The sequence below is a fragment of the Aythya fuligula genome, chromosome 5, assembly GCF_009819795.1.
Source record: "Aythya fuligula isolate bAytFul2 chromosome 5, bAytFul2.pri, whole genome shotgun sequence".
NCBI classification, from domain to species: Eukaryota; Metazoa; Chordata; class Aves; order Anseriformes; family Anatidae; genus Aythya; species Aythya fuligula.
The window spans coordinates 8,918,836-8,939,325 of record NC_045563.1 but is presented as its reverse complement, the minus strand read 5'-3'; the positions used below and the strand labels follow the sequence as shown (position 1 = coordinate 8,939,325).

The 20,490-nt window shown below is 46.9% G+C and overlaps 1 protein-coding gene across 4 annotated transcripts in view; it reads left to right on the top strand.

Annotated features, from left to right (window-relative positions):
* Window positions 1-20,490, top strand: part of CEP170B (centrosomal protein 170B) — a 52,927-nt gene that overhangs the window by 22,565 nt on the left and 9,872 nt on the right. For 2 of the 4 annotated variants that reach the window (XM_032188263.1, XM_032188262.1), the window contains exons 8-15: window positions 4,577-4,678; window positions 5,809-6,285; window positions 8,486-8,548; window positions 9,389-10,152; window positions 12,238-12,426; window positions 12,621-12,729; window positions 14,178-15,947; window positions 19,264-19,513. In XM_032188263.1, the coding sequence (XP_032044154.1) occupies window positions 4,577-4,678; window positions 5,809-6,285; window positions 8,486-8,548; window positions 9,389-10,152; window positions 12,238-12,426; window positions 12,621-12,729; window positions 14,178-15,947; window positions 19,264-19,513 (3,724 nt within the window). The remainder of the gene's footprint in view (window positions 1-4,576; window positions 4,679-5,808; window positions 6,286-8,485; window positions 8,549-9,388; window positions 10,153-12,237; window positions 12,427-12,620; window positions 12,730-14,177; window positions 15,948-19,263; window positions 19,514-20,490) is intronic. The other 2 variants (XM_032188265.1, XM_032188264.1) reach the window with 1 other exon arrangement.

The window sequence follows — 20,490 nt, the reverse complement described above, 5'->3', positions numbered from 1 at the left end:
TGGTACCTGCAGCATGTTAAAGGTTTCGCCGTGTAATTGGTACAAATAAATTTGTGATTATCAGCCTGATTTGAAAGCCTCCAGGATTTGTGTGTGCTCACAGCAGGCACAAAAGACCAGGGTTTAGGTTCACGTGCACACAAAATAAACACTGTGAAGAACCAAAGAGTTGCTTTGTGTTTATCCCTGCTATGTTTTAATTCTGTATTTTGGAGAGGAAGAAAAAAGCAAAGACATCAGAAATCAGTTTAGAATGTTTTAAAAGCTAGATCACCCTTTTTTTTTTTTTTTTTTCTTTTCTTTTCTCCTCCCCCCTCTGCCATAGGCAGCCTGCTCTGCATCTTCTGAAGACGGACACTTAGGTTATTAATAATGAATCAAAAATGGGTTGACTTCGAGCAAGCAGGATTTCTCATGCTGTTGTTAAGCCTTGCCGTAGACAGCTTCAAAGCTGCTTGTGCTTCTGTCAGCAAAGAAATGTGCTGTTGCTGTCCGTCTCTCTCTCGTGACTGTTTGAAGCTCTGCAGGGACTCAGGCACAGCTCAGCCCTTGGTCCTGTCCCAGCCAGGCAGCCTGGAGGAGAGCCACCTTCAAAGGAGATCAGACCCCTCTCGTGAGAGCTGCCTGCTCCTCATGGAGGCTGCTCTGCCCACTTGCTGATAGAGCAGCATTAACGCAGACTTCCCCCCTTTCTCTTTCATCACCTGTACTGTATTTTTGGTCCTGCTGTTGTTCTGTATGATTCACTTCTCCCTAAATACACCCCTTGTACTGAAACGTCTCATTTTCTCTCGTGGTGCCTCTCCTTCAGATGATCAATAGCCGGGTATTCATTTAGCAGGCCACGTTCTTGTCAGACTCGTTAAACAAATGGACATCCCTTGTTTTGAGCTAAAGCAGCCTTCTTTTTTATTTTTTTTTTTGTGTGAGAGCCCCAAAGACTGAAATCCAGGAGCAGAACATGTGCGTGTCAGTGGTCTTCCCTGTACTACGCTGTCACCCATAGCTCAGTGTTTATCTGCCTGAACGCTTGTGCTGACCTCGATTCAGTTATCTAAAAAGGATGGTTTGCAGGCTGTCTGCCTGAATTGATGAGCCAAGAAATATGCCTAAATGAATTGGCACCATCTGGCCAGCCTGGCACAGAGTCCAGAGAGGTGGTAACGAGCTGCCATCAATGGGAGGAAGTCTCATGTCATTAAAATGACTGTTTGTTAGTTCTCCTAGTTGGTCCTTGCTTCGCTGCTGACTCGAACAAACCCCGAGCCTCTGATCCTCCAGGAGCTTCCAGCTGACACCGCAGTGAGCAGGCAGGTTGTGGCTTCAGAGCTGGATGCGTGGCTCAGCACACTGGCAGATGTGCTGCTCTGGATGCTGCTGGCCCAGGCTGAGGTTTGCTACCCAAAATACATCCCAGCTGGTGAGGAGTTGAGCCCCCTGGCAAAAAATGTGTGTGTGTAGCTGCTACCTGGCCTGCTGCTGTCACAGCCATCTGTTTGAGCTGCCTTCCTCTCACCTCCTCCCCCTCTTCTATCCAGCATTATGGCACTAGAGCTGCAGTGGCTGTCAGGGTGGTTGTGCTGGCGGGTTAGAAGGGGCTGCAGTTTCTGACATGAGCAGGGCAGCGAATTTATGTCACTGGTCTGGAGTTACAGAGATTTTATCCTGGCTCAGGATCTGGCCGCTGTCAGCGGGAGCTAAAAACGAGGGTGTTGGTGCCACTTGATAATGTAATTTAAAATGCAAATTAACATGAAGGCTCACTGGAAACATTAATTGCTCTTAAAATATTGAAACTGGCCCCAAATAGCGAGATACTGACTCCTCGGCTTCCCATCTGTGCTTTTTGCAGTCTTCCAAATGAAGTCGTAGTTCCCTGTGGGGGCTGGGAGAGGGAAGGAATGAAAACTAACCCGTGGAAGTGAGGTGATGGGCTGCACTGGGCACACGCTGGTACAGACTGCTGCAGGCGGGGCTGTAGGAGCTCCCTGCTATTTTGGATGGCCCTGGGGAGGGCAGGAAGGACCTTCTGCGATGGGGCTGCTCCTACCCTGGTGGCCCCGGGTCCCTGCACTCTGCTCAACCCAACGCAGTGCTCCTTGAGGAGCCCTGGGTTTTGGCTTTCTGCTAGCTTTTGTCAGAGGGGGAATTGAGGGAATTCCCAAGCACCTATTAGGGCTTTTAGGTTAGTGGGGGAAATTTAGAAGGCAGAGGTACTGGCTCATTGCTCTTCATAAATTTTATTCTTTTTATTTTTTTCGTTTTTGCTTTCATTGCAGTCCCAAAGCTCCTCATCAACAGAAGAGCTTGACCAAGGTTGACTTGATTTTGCCTTTTCCCCTGTAGCAGAAAAGCTCTTGTGTCCTGTAGGCAGGTGGGACACAGAGCTGAGGGCAGGAGCAGCTGCTGGGAAGGTTTGTCCTGCAGGATGGATGTGAGCTCCCTCAGCTTCTGCACCTTGGGAAACAGACTTTTCTTGGAACAGCTTGCTGAAAGCATCTAGCCTAGGAGCCCTTTGGGATCCTGGAGAGGGGCTGGGATGTCCTGGAGAGATGGGCTGTAACGAAGCATCTCCTTCCAAACTGTGAGCAGTAACAGCACCCGTGCTTGGGAAAGGTGCTGCCAGGGCAAGAGTGTGAGCCTGCCCTTGGGTTTCATCTGCAGCAGAACACGTTTCATCTCCGTAGTACGTTCAGGATTTGGTCCTCTAGCACCTGAAAATAAATCAGTATTGAGCTGGTTGGAACTGGTCGCAGTAATCTGAGACAAGTGTCCAAAACCTCAGGGTTGAGACCTTCACGGTGCTGGTGGCGATCTATTGCAGGGTGGATGTGACCAAACCCTGCCTTTGGGTTCCTCTCTTCTTTGACAGGTTTTTGAGCAGGTTATGATTTTTTCCTTCGTCTTTGAGTAGCTCACCGATCCTCGGTTGTGACACACATTGCTTCGCAATTCCAATTTATTCGTGGTGAAAAATGCTTCCTCCTTTGAACGTTCAAAGGCTGCCTGCATAATGGCAGGACAATTAATCTTCCGCGCACTCTAGGCAGAAAGGAGAGTAATACTTTCAGCCTCTTTTGATCCTCGGTGTGAAGGGAAGCAGCGTGCTTCATTTTGAAGCACAAAAATGTCTTGAAAAGGGCTTGTGGACTGCGTCTGTAAAGCAAAATTTTTACCTAAGATAACAAATAAATGTATATATTTATGGAACTATTCTACAACAAAACAAAAAACTGAAACAGTGGCCGTTAGATCTGTGTACCTTTAGAAACAACAACATACAATTTGGCTTCTTTTTTTCTTCGACTCTTAAATCCCCTTCCTTCTCTCCGTTTCCCTTATGCCAGCAACTGCTCTCTGTCCTGGCCCTGTTACAGCAGCGAATGCGAAATTGCAGGGCTGTTTGAGGGCTGCTTTGCAGAGGGCAGCGTGTGGCTATAAAACCCCAAGCTGAGCAGCAGCTGGCGGTAGAAGCCCAGCTGTGGCTGGAGCTGGATTTTGAGACGTGTCTGTCGAGGTGTGTGCCGACGGCTGGGCCGGGTAGAGGAGAAGCAGCTCCTGAAACCGGGCTGTTAACCTCAGCCCCTGACCTGGGCTTGCGTCTCTGTCGCCTCCAGATGAAAGAACAAAAGCTACTTTATTTGCCTCTCATCAACTATTATGAAAACATAAGCTAATGACTGTTAACACAGGTAAATTGAGCTTTTTTTTTTTTTTTTTTTTTTTTTCTTTTATAACTTGAAACACAAACAGCAGCAGCCCAAGGCGCTGCCAAAATGCCATCTTGTTCTGTGGGAGAAAAAATAATAAGACTGAATTGGTTCCTTTGGGTACCTGTTCCAATGGAGCCCTGATCTTTCAGTGAGTGCTCTGGGAGTAGAGAAAATTATTGAAGTCTGGCTCTTCTAGAGGGTTTCTCCATGTAAAAAAAACCCTCCTGCAGTGACTGTGGGATCCCCTTGCTTTACGCTTTTGAGAACAAGAGTTTTTACTTCTACTTCATGTATCTATAATGAGACAGTTTTACCATTTTCCCTAAATTTGTAACTCTTCAAGAATTTCCTGCTGTAGGATGTGTGTCATTTAGAGTGGGAGTAGTGAATAGTTGGAAAAGATTCCTGGCCTCCTGACATCCAAGCTTGTGGTGGGGCAAGAAAGGGCAGAGCTAAAGTTTTCCCAGTTAAGATGAGAATAAAGCTCTGATTTTTTTCACCTGAATTGCAGGTGAGTTGCTAGTAATTTTGTGGTTGGCGTTTTGTAGCCTTGTCCTGGAAAATCTTCCACTTTCTGTAAATGATGATGAGTCTGGAGGGGGTGAAAAGCCAGTATTTGGGAAACACAGCTATGGAAGACAGGGAAGGGAAGGGAAGTTAGCATCTTGTAGCTGGCTGTAAGCAGGGAAAGGAAAAAAAAACTGAACTATTCTGTATAATTTGCTATGTTTATGACTGCAATGTAACAGGTACAGAATCGCATCTGACCCTGCTATTTTTCCCCTTTTGGCATGCGGTTGACTTCTGTGAACCTTATGAATTGATATTTTCTGTGTCAAAGTAGTTGTTTATCTTCTTCCTAGAGACCAATACTTACCGCACCCCTCTTTATGGGCAGCCTTCCTGGTGGGGGGAAGATGATGCAAATAACAAGGAGGACAGAAGGCAGGAGGAACATTATTCAGGTAAGGGAGGTGAATTTGTGGGACAGAGAAGGGGGGGAGAGAGACAATTCCTGCGTGTTTTTTATCTTTCTTGTGTGAAGTCATCCTGCTTCAAGGCTTTAATTACCACTTTTTTGTGCTTGTTGTATTTGCACGTTGCTCTGTGTAGACTGCTGCCAATGAAACCAGAGTAAGGGAAAATTAAAATGTTTCCACTAGAACAAGTGAAGGTTAAAACCAGCAGTTGTGGAGTAATTCAGTATGTATGAGAAAGGCCTCGCGAAGCTTGTTTGAGACCCACGTTACGAAGCAATGCTCTATATGTGGTCATATGCAGCCCACCTGAATAAACTATTCAGAGTGAGTCCATCTGCTGAGAATTTCCAGAGAGGCACTTGACTGGGTTGGAGTGATGCAGAAGCTCTCAGTTTTACACCTCATCATGACTGGAAGCCGTTTAGCCTCACCACTCCTGTTGTTGTGAATCCATATGCTTGGAAGATGCCTATTTTTATATTTATATTTGTGCAGTAATGCTATCAAACATGCTTTCCTGCACAAAGATGAGCTTTACTTCAATGTACATCTGTTTTCTGACAGAGAGGGGTTGTGATTAGCAGCCCTCCCAAGAGGCTGAAATAAGGTAAGTGACCCTCTAGCCAAGAGGTTTGGGCACTACTGAAAAATGTGTTTGTAGCCCTGTTGACATTACTGAATTCAGCACTGATCCAGCAAACACGTGCCTGTGATTAGTTTTGCACTCTCAAGCTTTTCCTTTGAACTGGAGAAAGTGGAGCAGGTGTGCGTGTAAGTGAATTCAGCAGAGTGAAACTGGATAGCTTCCTGCCACATCAGCCCAGCATACAGAAACCTCAAAATGCCACCAGCCGCATAGGTTCTGCCAAAATATACAATGTGTGCACGTGTGCTCAGCTCTTTAGGGAACAGTGAAAGAAGGAGCAAAGTGCATATGACAAGTAGTAATCAGACTGCAACAGTGCTTGCACATGCATTTCAGTGATGAGGCCAGAGTACAAAGCTGTCTAAAACAGAACTTGTACTTTTTCTTTAATTCATTTTAGATATTTCAGCTAATATTTGTGAATTTAAGGCTTTCTTTTTTTCTTTCTTTTTTTCTTTTCCTTTTGTAGATAGATCAAAAGAGATAGCCCAACACGAAGAAGAACTGAATGGCAATATTTCTGCTTATAGAGATTCCCAAGAACAGTCGGTGTTTGCTTTCCGGAGAGAGCCGAGTTACTTTGAGATCCCAACTAAAGAATTTCAGCAGCCATCAAAATCTCCAGAAACCCAGGTCCATGAGATCCCGACAAAGGATATCGATGCCATAGTAGCTCCGGTTGTACAGAGCCATGCCTCTTTCACTATTGAATTTGACGATGGTACCCCTGGTAAAATAAAGATAAAAGATCACGTAACTAAGTTTTCACTCCGACAGAGAAGACCTTACAGCAAGGAGCCAGCTCACACAGAAGTGATGTCAGCGGAGAGCAAGGTGGCTGACTGGCTCGTGCAGAATGACCCCAGCCTGATGAGGCGGCAGTCTCCAGGAGATGATGTGTACAGTACCAAGAGTGACCTGCCGGTTCATGTGAGGACGCTTAAAGGTGAGTGAATGTCTTGTGCTGTGGGCAGTGTTTGTTGTTGGCTGTGCAAATGCACCACACTAAAGGGGAAAAATCCTTCTCCTGTCAGGGAGAACTGCACTTAACTTATCTCTGCTCCAAATTTGCAAGATGAAGAGTATTTCTTTAATTACTGTTAATGGTTTTGAACCCAGCGAGTAGGCTCTTCGCCCAGCCCTGCAGTCATATGTGGTGCTGGCCTGGGGGCTCTGATCTGGTTCCTCCACATCTATATCCCTATCTTGGCATTAGCAGTGATTGAAAAAAGGGTTTTGATTTTTAAATGTTCAGTCATTTCCATGTGTCCAGGCAGGCTGGTAAACACGGGTATTACAGTGGGTTTTCTTCTCCTGGCTTCTCCTAGCTGAAGAAGTGAGTTTTCTATTTAGCTGCAGTCCAGAAGATGTTAAGAGTGATCTTCATGGGTACAATGATCAGAGGTCACGGCACGGTGATTGGTGATAGAATTGAGATACACATGATCAACAGTGGAAGAAATAGTTGTACCTTTGGAAGAAGGTTTCTTCTCTTAAACTAAAGCATCTCGGAATTCCTGGTCTGTTAAAAAAAATTCCAGGTTTTGTGGACCTAGTTCCTGTTAACTGTGGCACTATGAGGAATCCTTTGGAGACTTTCAAACGCAGTTTGTAACCTAATTCTTAGTGCAGCTGGTGGGAGTCACTTAATTCTCACAACTTTAAATATATTTTTGCATGATCTGAGTTTGCTTGGATGCTTCTCTTGGGCTGTGCACAAAATAGTGAGGAGAAGACCACAGATTACTTGCTGCCTTTGTATTCAGAGGCTTTGCAGGTGCTGGAAGAGCTGCTATTGCAAACTGCAAATGAAGTTATATTGGAGGTTACTAGACCGATCTGTACTTAAGATCCTTCTTAAGAGAGCAATACCTTGTTTTCCTTCAAAGGAATATTTGCTCAGTCCATGTTGGAAAAATCCTCTTAATGTGAAGAGTTTTATGTGTTATGCCTCCAACTTGCTGTTTTGTGTGTGTGTTTTTGAGAAGCCCCTATGGTCAAGAAAGTTTCACATAACTAGACATGGGGTTTGGCCTGACATGGAAATTAAACTCTTTTGCTGTCATTGTTTCTAGTTCTTCCCAATATGAGAACGTTGAGGTGGCCTGCAGGGGTACTTCAGGTCCTCTTTTCAGTCTACTGTGGCGATGTGGTAGAAGTTGGTGGTGTTGGGTTTTGTGTGTGGTGGGTTCTTTTTATTTATTTTTTAAGTGAGATTATGGGTTTTGTTGACTTGTTTTCAGAGATTCAGATGTGTTTCAGTAGTTCTGCTCTTTCTTCCTGGGGAAAACCAGTGTGTCAGGCAGCAGCTGCTCATCCTAGAGGTTTCCTGAGCAATGCACAGAGGGTACTGCACTCACCTCTCTGCAGTCCGTGAGGCATGGAAAGAAGCTGAAGTAACTTAATGCATAATTTGCATATCAAAAAATCAACTGTTTGGCCATTTGATTAAAAAATACAGTGTTGGTGGCCTGAGGAGTTCAGCCACCTCTGCCTTGGCAGAGGATGGCATGTCATTTATCTGTGGTGGCTGTGTAACGTGTTCTTCTTGCGGGGCTGATTTTGAAGATGCCTTAGAGGGAGGCTACAGCTGGCTGCGTACCAGGTTCGGGTCTTAGGATCACAGACACCACCGGGGTTCTCATTAGCAACATCTGTTCCCTTTCAGGAACACCTTGGTGAATGTAAAGCCTGGTATTGAGACCAGAGAGTTCAGGTCTGAGCTGCTCGAGGGGATGTGCATGGTGTTGTGCTGAGGCATCCATAGGCACGGTGTTTTTCCTTGCATCCTCAGTTTGCATTCAGCAGAGTTCCTCGCCAAGACCCTTTAATTGAAGAACTTTTCCCTTTCAAGGATGCAGCTTATCAGCCCTCGGGGCGCAATGCAAAGTCTGCTGGCTTTCTTCAGCAAGGTGTTAGGAGACTCCTCCGAGGACTGACTCCTGGGTTGGATGGTTCTTGTATTAAATTCTAATCTTTCACAGTTAACTCGAGGTAATAAATGGTCTTCACCCCTGTGCCTGGAGAACTTGCAAAGTAGGTTTGAGCAGTTTTCCCTTCAAACACGTGGTATTTTAGCCAGTATATCTTGCTGCATATTACAGTCTAGAGCGCAGAGACCTCTTTCCCCGTTCTCCCGATGACAGGTTCCCGGTCGTTGACTGAATCAAGTTGTGTGCCTTCACACCCGTTTCCTTCTCCAAAAAAAGGTTTGTTTGTTTTTTTGTTTGTTTTACTTTAACTTAATCTCTGAGAGTCCTGAACTAAGGTGCTGAGGGGCAGAGAGCATCACTGATACAAAGGGAAGGCTGTAAAGTTGGTTGTCAGTAAAAAATAAGCATAAGCTTACTCTAAGCTTTGTGAACTCTACGTAATAATTCAACATTTGCTTGGCTGGTGGTAGGATGGTGTGGCTTCTGGGCTGTCACGGTGTGATTCTGAAATCTTCAGGAAAGTGAAGAACCCTGCAAGTTCACTTTGCCAGTTAGATGCTGTTTCATTCCCTGTTGTAGAGAGGGGTAATGTGGGTGCTTGGAGGTGCATGCGCTGCTAACACACTGCTCGTGGCTTCTTCATCACGGGGATTTGCCTCCTTGGGACGTGGTGCACAGGGTTCGTTTGTAGATTCTGCGGAGAGATTTCTCCTGTGTAACAGAACAAAATAAGGTGATCTCATACTACGGTAACTGGGCAGAATGGTAAAATAATGGCATTGCATGTATTTAAATGGCAAGAAGGAAATAAACAACACCTCACGTATCAAAACCAATCTGTGTTACAAAATCAAAACCCCTTGGGGTTGAAATGATTTCTTGGATTATTTTTAATAATTTGATAGCCAGCCAGCTGTGTAAAGTGGGATTTGGAGACAGCCTCCTTCTTTTTTCCCCCTGAAGGGATACAATCCCAGTAGCACAGTAGGTGTCTTTGGAGTTGTTTATTTCCTGTAGGATCTGTTTCTTTTAACTGAAAGGATATATTTCAGTTGGTGGGCAATGGCAGGGCCACAGAACCTGAGAATGTAAGTCAAATGCATGACTTGTTTCCAGGCAATAGGCACGAGGACGGGACGCAGAGCGACTCGGAAGACCCCGTGGCACCCAAGGCGGAGAAGGAGCCGACGACGGGCAGCGAGCGGGCGGTGGAGCAAACCAAGCTGCAGCGCCAGATGAGGCGTGACCCCCACGAGATGCTGCACAACAAGCAGGCGTTCGTCATCGAGTTCTTTGAGGACACGCCGCGGAAGAAGCGGTCGCAGTCCTTCACGCACAGCGCTCACTCCTCCCAGAGTGACACTGATCCCGGGCTGAAGACCAAGGTCGAGAAGCGCAAGAACGCGCTGCCGGCCGAGAAGCAGGGCAATGCGGTGCCACCATCCCACGCCGGGACACAGGCAGGGAAACCCAGTAACAGCTCCTCGGGGACCCAAAGAGCTAGCTCCTTCAAGAGAGAGAAGACGGAGGATCGGATCAGCTCGTCGTCATCCTCCACTTCCAGAGCATCAGGCAAAACCTACGGGAGCGTTGGGAGGAAGTCTAAAATGGCTCAGGATTTTATGGCTGAGTACCTGAGGGAGACTGCTCAGTCGGGGAAAGCAGGGGCTGAGAAACCAGCACCTCAGCCCATGCCGGCAGCTCCGCGTGTGGTTATATCATCAGAGCCGGAGTCTGTCTCCACTCCACCTCCGGAGGTAAAGTCAGCCCAGGGCAGGAGGAACGACGAGGAAGATAGCGTGAGTGAGACGGGCACATACACCATCGAGACGGAGTCGCAGGATAAAGAGGTCGAGGAAGCACGAAAAATGATAGATCAGGTAAATGCTGCTTGCTTTTCTGGGCTTGGCCAGCGAGCTGGGGGCTGAAGGCTTTGGTCTTCTGCAGCTGGCGACAAAGGGTCTAACTAGCTTCATTAGCTGCTGCCATCTTAAATCGGGTGCACAGGGGGGTTGTGGTTGATGTGAGAAATCATCCTGGCTGAGCTGTGTTAAGGATAGGTGTCAGCAAACTGTGAGGCTGGTCTTAAGAACAATTACAATAAAATAACCCAAACAATAAAAATGACAAAAACAAAAAAAAAAAGTCAAATATGAGAAAGCAAGGTAAGCCCTCAGCAAAAAAACTTTCCAAAATGAGACTTGGATGGTCAGGTGCAAGTGGGCTCTCTGTGAGTTTAGAGGGAAGGGCAGCAGCAGAACAAAGATCAGGCTGGTCCTGCTGAGCACCACGGCTGGGAGCAGCTCTGCTCTCCAGGACTGTGGCTGTTCACAAGCCTCTGCCTGGGCCGTGCCTCACCTCCTGCCCTCCTCCCCTGTTTGTAGAATAGGGGAGCTGCATCCCATTGCTGGCGCTGCGTCCTGTGGCAGGCCGAGGGAAACACAACCACGGGCTGGTGTCCTTCATCGTTCACAAGCCCTGGTGGTAGGTGGTGTGCAGTTTTGCTTGGCTAGAAGGCAGTGCTGGCTGGCAGGGCAAGCGGCAGCTGGTTGAGATAGTGAAGGGTGTGGTCTAGGGCAGAGGCAATCCTAGATGGATCTGTGCTTGTTTGGATTTTGCAAAGTGAATGATAGCCTTACAAAAAAAAAAAAAATAAAAATGAGGGTGAGGCTTAAAAATACCCCACCCAGCCAGGCAACCCCAGGGCAAACCAAAGTTTGGCTGATCTTCAGGTTTAACTTTCATCTGCGGTCTATTAGGAAAACAAAACTGGCAAGATGCTGTGAACATTTAGTGAACCGTGGGCAGGAGGATGGTGAGATTTAAAGGAGGCCTTAATTGAACCTGGCTTTAGAGCTTTATGTACAGTGCTCTGTGGGCCTCGATCTAGCTTCCCTCGTTTGTTTGGTTATTACGCTTCTTCCTTACATCTTGTTTGAAATGCGATCGGAAGCTTTCAGGGCAGGGTGTTTCAGCCACAGCAAGGCCCTAGTCCTAATATTAGATGCTTTATTGCTCTGGTGGGGAAATATGAGCAAAAATACCACAAAAGAAAAACAGTTTCTGGGGAGTAGTCTTGGCAGGCATGTGCCCAGGTCAGGCAGGCTGCTCAAATTCTGCTCCTGGCTGTACTGTAGACTTGGTGCAGCATAGACCTGCCACTTGGGAAATAACCCACCAGAACTCTGCATTTCTGTCCAGGAAGGAAGATTATTTGAATTTTGGATTTGCTGAGGTTCTGGGGTATTTGCTTTTTGTTCCTCTGCCACTATACACACACTATTTTTTAAGGGAAGTGAGAGGGGAGAACTTCAGGCTGTCACTGTCCAAACTTAGGTACCCTCCATGGTCTCCTTTTCTCCTGAGCTATGTGCAGTCAGGCAAGGGAAATGAGCCTTTCTGATGCGTGGATCCTGCTTACTCCCCTAGGAACGCTTGCTCATCTCCAGAGGGAAGCTGGCCAGCTAGCTTAAACACTTGTCTCAGAGATTCATCCATTCCCAGGTCCTTCCATAGCTGTGCAAGGCTGCTTTGCTCAGCCCAGTCACTGCTGCAGTCTATGAAGGACCCTGGAGATGGAGCTTTCCCAGTTGTGTTTTTTTTTTTTTTTTTTTTTTTCCTGCTTCATGAATTAGCTGGTGAATAGATTTCCTGACACTCATCCTAAATTTCTCAGGGCTGAAAAGGGGCTCAGTCAGTGCAAGTTACTACTGTTAAAGGCAATGCATCGAAATAATGCGGATGAGAGAAAAGGTGGGTGTGAGTGGGATTCTGTGAATGAGTGTATATTAAACGAGTAGAGAAGAAATGATTTAGTTAATTTGTATGGAATGATTGGCAAGTGTTTCTGGCCCTTTGGGATCGTAGTTTGTGTGTGAATAATGCTTTGTAGATTTGCATTTGGGGCTAATATTTATTTTTTTCTTTTTCCCCTTTTAATCTTTCCCACCCAATCATCTTTTCAGGTTTTTGGTGTTCTCGAGTCACCTGAATTTTCCAGAATCTCCTCAGTCTTTCGACCAGTAATAAAAGGTGAAAAAGAGGACTCTGGTTCTCATCAGCATTTAATCAGTGAAAACGGCACTAGTCAGAAGTCACCCTTGCTCCAGGCGTTTGCCTCAAAAGCTGTGAGTGGGTCTCAGGCTGACATGCAGGTACGGGCAGTCTGGGTGGATTTGTTGAGAGGGTGGAGGTGTGGGTGGGTTTTCTGGAAGCATGGAAAAGTGATGTGTGGATTGCTTTCCATCTCAAGGAGACTGGGTGATGTGGATATGAGTGGAGAGATTTTGTGCCTAAGATTTGTTTTTACAAACTGCCTTTCTGACACCACCTTCCCTCCTTGTTATAGATGTCTGCAGCAGCTCAGGGCAGTCAGAAGTGGGTGTCTAGGTGGGCAAGCCTTGCTGACAGTTACTCTGACTCTGGATCTGTTTCTGGGCAGGCTGACGGAGGTACAGGTAAGTCTCAACCTGACATTTACCTTTTGAAGGTGCCTGAATCTAAATCAGGATGATATGAAAAGCAGGAATTATGGGCTTCTGTGTGTCTGGCTGTGGCTTATGTTCTGTTTTAGCTAATGTATTTGTGGGTGGGAAGGGCAGGGTGAATTGTTCCCAGTGGAGCAAAGGTTTGAGAGCACCTCTGGTTTGCATTTCAGAGTCATCCAAGTTCTTCAGTGTTGTATTTGATATGACTAAAGGGCACCTGGGCAGTAAAAAGATTGTAAGGGCCTTGGGTGTTAATTAGCCCTAAGTAACTTCTTAGACTGCCTAATGATGCCAGAAAAAAACCCTCTGCAAGTTGTCTTGGAGCATGGTTGCTGACTGGTGCTTTTTTTTGGGGGATGCTTCTCCTGTGCCTGGCTATGCTGAGAATTTTAGGCTGTTCTGGAGTTTGTTGACAGGTTTGAAATCTGGAGATTAGCATAGAAATCTAGGAATGGAGAAGGGAAAGGGAGTGGGAGGAGATCAGGTTCCCATCACAGCTAGGAAGACAGTTTACAAACCCCCAGGTCCTGCTGATATGCGAGAAGACACATAACAAGGCTTTGTTGGCTTTTAGAAATGCTTTTGCCCTTTTTTGTTCGGAAATATTTGTCGTTACCTTCATGCCATCAACAGCTAGAGACAGACTGAGTAAAGCTTAAAAGAAACCTTTGTTTTGGAGGTTACTGACACTGTTTTCACACCATGTGAGAAAACAACTCCCAGAGCATTTGAAATATTACCCTAGCCATCCAACCAGTTATCCTGGTATTTAAAGGTGGTATCAGATAAGAAGCCCTGACCAGCAGGGGATAAATAAGAGCGCTCTTTCTGTGAAGTGTGATCATGCTGAAGAGCACCCACGCTGGGGCAGTGAGAGCTCTAATTCAGTTTCTTCATTATTAGCATCTTTCTTCTGAGGCTTTGCTGTAGGATACAATCAAATGGGAACTTTGTAAGAAACATCATCTGCATTGTGTAGAATGGTACCGAAAACGCTGCATCGCTGCAGTGGTTTTGCTTGATGGCTTTTCACATCGTTCCTGAGGTCTGATTTTTATGGTAGATTGATGCCAGCAAATTCATAGTATGGCCTCTAAACATATGTGATTGTGCTGAGAGGTAGATTATCAGAGAATGTCCAAGTAGGATTTCAGATTCAGAGGAAAGGTGTTGAGCCTTCTGATCCAGCAAAGGAATTAAGTTTACTTTGGGTTTCTGTATTGGTAAACCTAAAGGGACTGAGCAGGAGTTTGGCCCAAATATGATGTTCATGTTAAACACAAGCTTTAGTTCTGCACGCAGTTTTTTCAGTGCTTTTGTGGACTTGCGCTTCGCATGATTAAGCTCTTAGTTGTTTGAGGAAAAAAAGGCAGTGTAGTTGTACAACATTTGACTTGTATCCACTTAACTCCCTTCAGAAAGCGGTGTAGCCACAAAACCTGGGGAACCAGAAAACGCTGTGCCCTTGAGAACGAGGCGCCTTCTTCCCCAGCTCCCACCGAGCGATAAATCGGACAGCCCCACGCCCACGGTCCTGGTCTGCCAGGAGGCCTACTCCGAGGTTACAAAGAGAACCGTCGTGAAGGACCACTGTGTGGAAGCCTATGGTGATCCCAGCAGCCGCCTCTTCATCCAGGAAGACTTGGATCCAGACAGCCTCAGTGATGCCAGCAGATCCGACGATGGCTTCAGCTCGGAAAAAAGCAGGAAGTACAAAGAGAACAACAAAATGCTAGATCAGACGGGAGAAGACACAAAGTCAGAGAGCCGGCAGCAAGGAGCCCCCCGTGTTACAAATATGAGAGCTGTAAGTGAGGCAGTTTCTACTTCATTCTACATTGGAGATGACAGCAATGATGTGGGGATTGCCTCCAAGCTCTGTCTGAGCATGGCCCACGCTCGAGCAGACAAAGATGGCAAGGATCAGGAGTTTTCCTTCAAGGCTGCTGGCACACCTGTTCCTGGAAAGCCGCCGGTCAAAGACGTCAGTGCTTACATTAATGCAGCAGGAAAAATGGTTATTTCCCTTCACCAGAGTCCTCAAGATCAGGAAAATGCGGCAGGGAAGGAAACATCATCTTTTGTTAGGCAGGAAAGCTTTACCAAAGATAAATCAAGCGGCGGCATTCCTCAAAACAAACTTCCGCATATTTCAAGTCACCCTCTGCTTAAAGATTTAGAGGCCGTTCGGTCAACCCGCATGGACTTTGGTCAGGACACTCATCTTCTCCTTAAGGATACTGAAACTGCCTTGGCAGCACTGGAAGCCAAATTTCTTGGTCAAAGCCAACAGCTGGAGGCCTCGGAAACTGCTGGTCAGCTGGAGGACTCCTTGTCTGGCGACTCCGACGTGGACACAGCCAGCACGGTCAGCTTGGTGAGCGGCAAAAACGTCCCCACGAGCGCCCCGAAACGCAAAGCGGTGGCGAGCTTGCAGAAGGAGAAATCTTCCTCCACGCCGTCCATCCAGGACCAGTGCGGGCAGCCGAGCGCGCGGGACCGGCTGACGGAGAAGAGGAAGGCCCACGTGCCGGAGGCGCCGAGGTGCGTGGAGGCCACCAAGCGCTTCCAGATGAAGCGGAGCGCCGGGACGCGGGGGTCGCTCGACTTCACGGATGATGAGAGAAGCTCGAGCCTGCCCTACTTGCCCGTCCCAGACGCGGTCGTGTCTGACCACGAGCACTCGGTAACGCGGCCGGTTCCCAGAAGGAAGCCTTTCCCTCAGGCTGCCAAGGAGGAGCACAGCAAAGCGACGCCGAACGTGCAGAAGATCCAGCAAGTTCTCACCCGCTCCAACAGTCTGTCCACCCCGCGGCCCACCAGGGCCTCCAAGCTCCGTCGCGCCCGGCTGGGCGACGCTTCAGACAACGAGTGCGTCGATGCCGAGAAGACGGCCTCCAACCACGAAGCCACCGCGCCGGGCTCCAAGCAGTCCACGGAGACCAAAAAGCTCTCCCGGCTCGACATCCTCGCCATGCCGAGGAAGCGGGCGGGTTCCTTCACGGTGCCCAGTGACTCTGAAACCGCGCAGTCGAGGTCGGCGTTTTCGGGCCGGAGCGTGGAGTCCTATCGGAAGACGGGTGTTGCGGAGGTCAGAGCCGCAGCGAGGAAAACGGCGGGCGCTGCCTCTGCCAAGCAGCCTTTCAGCAGGACCCGCTCAAGCAGTGTCAAGTATTCTTCCACGTCCAGTAAGTGCTCGGGCTTTTGTTTTTCCTGTATTGCCTTCTTTCTGATTTACAGGCCGGACACGGTTGCCAGCAGTTGGTACTTCAACTAATTCAAGTCCTGCATTGGTGAGTACAACGCTCTGCATTCATGATGGCGATGGAGGGGCGAGGGTGATGCTTCCTGTGCAGCAGGGCTTGGGGGCAGCAGAGCATCTCAAATACCCAGGGAGATGTCATTGTGGTATTGCCTGTGAGGATACCAGAAATGGCTTTTTTTAATTTTTTTTTAGCTCCTCGACTTTTTTTTTTTTTTTTTTTGAGCAGCCAGTTGCCATCTAGCAGGAGAATGTTAGCCTTTTTGTTTGTTTGCTTGTTTCTGTTAAAAAGGTAGAATTTCATGCCTTTCCAGTTCTGTTCTGCTTTTCTCTGATGTCTAAAACTCAGAGTTTTCTCCAAGAATGGCTCTAATGGTACTGATGGCAGCTAATGTCCACGGTGGCAGGTTTGAAGGCACGTGAAACAGGAAAACAAATCAAGTCCCTGTGTTTTAAAGGCTGTTCTCTTGTTCTTGCTGTAAATGCAAGCATGGATCTAGACACTACATTTTGATTGCCCCAAGAGGTTCCCTCTGCTGTGTTTTTTGATTTACTCTTGCCATGGGTAAGGAAGGCGCACGGTTATGCTGCCTGTGGGGAGGAGGTTCGGGAGCTGTCTTGCTCTCTAGCTGTAAACTTAGCAGCCTGTTACAAACAGACCCTCACAATATCAACACTTGTCATGGTTAAAACAGCCTTTAATTAAGAGGTGGGGACAGTGCAGATGACAGCTCTGGTATGGTAATTGGCAACCAGACTGTCCCAGATAGTGCTTACGCCTTCACTCTAAGACCTGGTCTATGCCCAGGCTCCTTGACCTACCATGAATGTGACCAAGCAGGGCTGTTTGCGTTGTTTTTTAGGAAGGATGGGAGGCTAAAGGGACAGGAAGAACTGCTTTGGTTGAGTTTCTCAGGCCTGTTGAAAGGGTTACTGTTTTGAGCAGATCCGTGTTTTTGTAAGGGCTCATAAAGAGTTTTGGATGTGTCCTTTTTGTGTCCTTTCATACAGTTGAAATGATTATCCTTCTTGCACTATTCCTTTATATTGCATGCTAAAAATGTTATTTGCTGCTTGTTTTGATTTTGGATTGTTTTAGCACATCCAGCTTCCCTTTATTTCAATGTCTTTTTTCTTGCACTATTGTATATGCATGTAAATCAGAACGTAAATTAGCTACAAAGTGTGTAGAGTGGCTCTCTTGCCTTTTTTGAGATGATTCTGTTATTGACTTTGTGTTAATCAATAACAACTTCGGATCAGTACGATGTGGTCCAGGTTTTACAAACAGGAGGTACTCTTCACACCCCCCTGCCTTTGGACCACAAACTTCAAATCATTTGGAGAAAAATGATAAGAGCTGGCCAGTTCTTGTTCTCAAATGAATTGGTTTTTGATTTGTAGAGCTTTGTAGTAGCACACTAACACCTCTCCTTGGGCATAGTTGCAGCACATGATGCTAATCCTTTCTTTGAATTATCTGCTCTTAAAATACTAACCTCCTAATTCCTTGATAGGATTGTGGACCTTGCACAAGCTCTAAGTAGACTAGTTGTACTTCCTCATGCTTTGTAGTGCTGTAGCGGGTGTGTGATGCATGTTCCTATACTAACGTTACAGACGTTGTGAACGAGCACCCAGCACCTCATTCCTGGGACAAAACCAAAACGTTGATAAACTGAACGGTCGCACTGTGCCATCAAGGTGTTTTTGAGCACAATACAATAACCATTGAGAACACTGGGTGTCAGGCCCTGGGAGTAAGGAGGCAGATGTGGCTGATTTATTCAAGGATTTCTTGAAGCATTTAGCTAACCACGGTGGTTTCCAACCATCCCAGTGGGAGAAAGTTAATCTTGCTAACGGAGGAACAGAATGAATATCTGGCCTCGGGACAAGAAATGCCAGTAGCTTGTCAGGCATCTGAGGTAACTTCATGTGAAAAGCGCAGATAACGTCAGGATAATCCAAGGTACCAATTCTGAAAGAGAAGGGCTGGTATCCCCCTGCCCTTCTGTGTACGTGACTTGTTTACTCAGTGTAATTTGAACGATACTGAGGGACTAGATTCTGATTGCCCTTGGTGTGCAGGGATGGAAAGTCAGGCCCTTAGTTTTGAAGTCCCTGTTCAGTGACGGGGTGATCTCTTGATTTGAAACCCGTGCTTCAAAACAAAACAACAACAAAAAAAAAAACTCTCTGCTGGAGGAATATGAGCTGATTTATTTTTTCCATATATACATATATTTCTAATCCTGAGCCATGACCTGTGAATAGCTGAGACAACAATGTATAGGAACATTTTTTTTTTCCTCTATGTGGTAACTGCCTAGTTTCTATCTCCATCTTATATGCCAAATTCATTATTTTTGTTTGCATGATCACGATGCTGGCTTAATTTGCTTTCAGTGGTTCAACATTATTACAACCTTGGTAGCAGAATGAAGCTTTTAGGCGCTGTCATTTTCAATAACGTGGCCAGCTTTGTGTTTGGTGGGTCTTCATCCTCCAGGCAGGGATGGAAGGAATGAAGCACTGTGCAGAGAGTGCCATGAAACAGCGCACTCTGGGAGCCCAGTTTTCAAATCCGGGGGTTGATACTGGCACATCTCAGTGCTTCCCATGCAACGAGGACCTGGGTGGTTGCAGAAGCGGCTGGGACAAGCGGGCAGCCTCTGACTTCAGGGGCTGAATCTGGTCCTGACAGCCTGCTGGTGTGAATGCTTTCTTGTAGAGTGTCAGTGACAGGGAGCTGTGAGGCAGGAAGTGGGGTGTGGACTCTTACAAATAAAACCAAGTACCATCATCTCTGCTTCACTCAAAAAAACCCTTCCTTTTGCTTGTACTTGAAACTAATTGGTAAGGTGTCTGCAGGCTTGAAAATTGGGCTCTCTTCAGAGAAGGATTTCTGTGGGACTGTGAGGAGTCTGAAGCGTGTGCTACTTATACACAGAGCTTCTGTGCATGGAAAGCTAACTCTGTGGTAATAATTTAATACTTTGGAGCTGTTAAGAGTCATTTTGGTTTTGCATTGGAATTTCCCACTCCAAATTTGTGTAGCGGATGTGAGCCACAGAAGTGCTCAGCTTTGAAATAAGCTCCAAGAATGTGCTGTTAAACTTGAAATCTGCACAGAAACTCTCCTTCCCTTGTGTTCCTGGGCTAGTGTTGTGTTACCTTTTTGCCCTGTTGTAGTCCCTCTTCACTTTCCTTTGGTCTGAAACCAATTCATTTTTTATAAGCATCAAGGAGGAGACCGCAGGGTTCAGATTACACTTCTACTTCGGAGGAGGAATATGGCTCAAATCACAGCTCCCCTAAACACAAACGCTCCCATACTTCAACAGCCACACAGACGCCGAGGATGCGTGGCTCTGGGCTGGGCAAGCAGAAACACAACGGCAGAGAAACGGATGATGACGAGGAGTTTGACGACCACCCTGACCCCTACAACTTCATGGCGCAAACAGCAGAGATAGCAGAAATAGCCAGGTGAGGAGGTGGGCAGCAGTGGGTGCTTTTCCTTGGTGTTCAAACCCAGGTGTGAAGGTGGAAAGAGAGGCACACTCCCTGTTGTCTGTGTGTCCCCCACCTCCCTTCATGCCTGAGCATCACTGTGTTTTCCTGAAGCTTTACAGCCTGTGCCAGTGCTGGTTGTACCTTTTGTCTAGAAAACACCAAGGTGCAGGGAAGCTGACTTGTTTCTGGGCTTGTTTCGTATTTCAGCTGTGGACAGGTATCCTCTTTTAGCTTTAAATCTCTCAAAGCGTTTATCTATCTCTGCTTGTCACTGCATTCTGCTGGAAGGTGCTCTCTGTGCACAGACCAGTTCATGTGAACTGTCCTAATTCTCCTACAGAGGAAATCAAATGGATCAGCAAACAGCCAGCTGTAAACTGCCTGAAGCCGGTGAGGTAGCAGTAAGCAGTCGCTGCAGGGCAGAAACCTCTTTGGCTGGCATAATCGAATCCAGACAAGAAAACCTGTCTGTGCCCTGTATATAAATGAGTTGTTGCTGAGCTCGATGTCTGTGGATACGGAAGCTATTGTGTACTGGTGGTCCTGTGGTTGCCTGGAGCACTTTGGCAGTAAAGCAAATAGTTTCTTTTTTTAAACAGTGGCGTTTGAGGTTTGACATCTCTAATATGCGACTGCGTTATGCCAACTTTCCAGAAATACTGGTCTTCCATTGTGCTGGCCATACTTGAAATAATTTCGATGTAGGAAGCTGTCTTGGTGTGCTCCGGGTCAGCGTTTCCACGTCAGACTTATCGCTTGCTGCACGGATCTCAAAAAGCTCCCTTTCCTGAACGCTGCTGGCAGCCCGTAGAAAACGTGCCAGCCCTCAAACCAAGCTGCTTTACCTGTGCTGTAAGAAGTGTATTGGGGGGGAAACGTTGATTTCCCTCGTAGCAGCGTCCCTACCCCGGGAGAGCACTCGGGCACACAGGAGCTATAAATAAGTGATT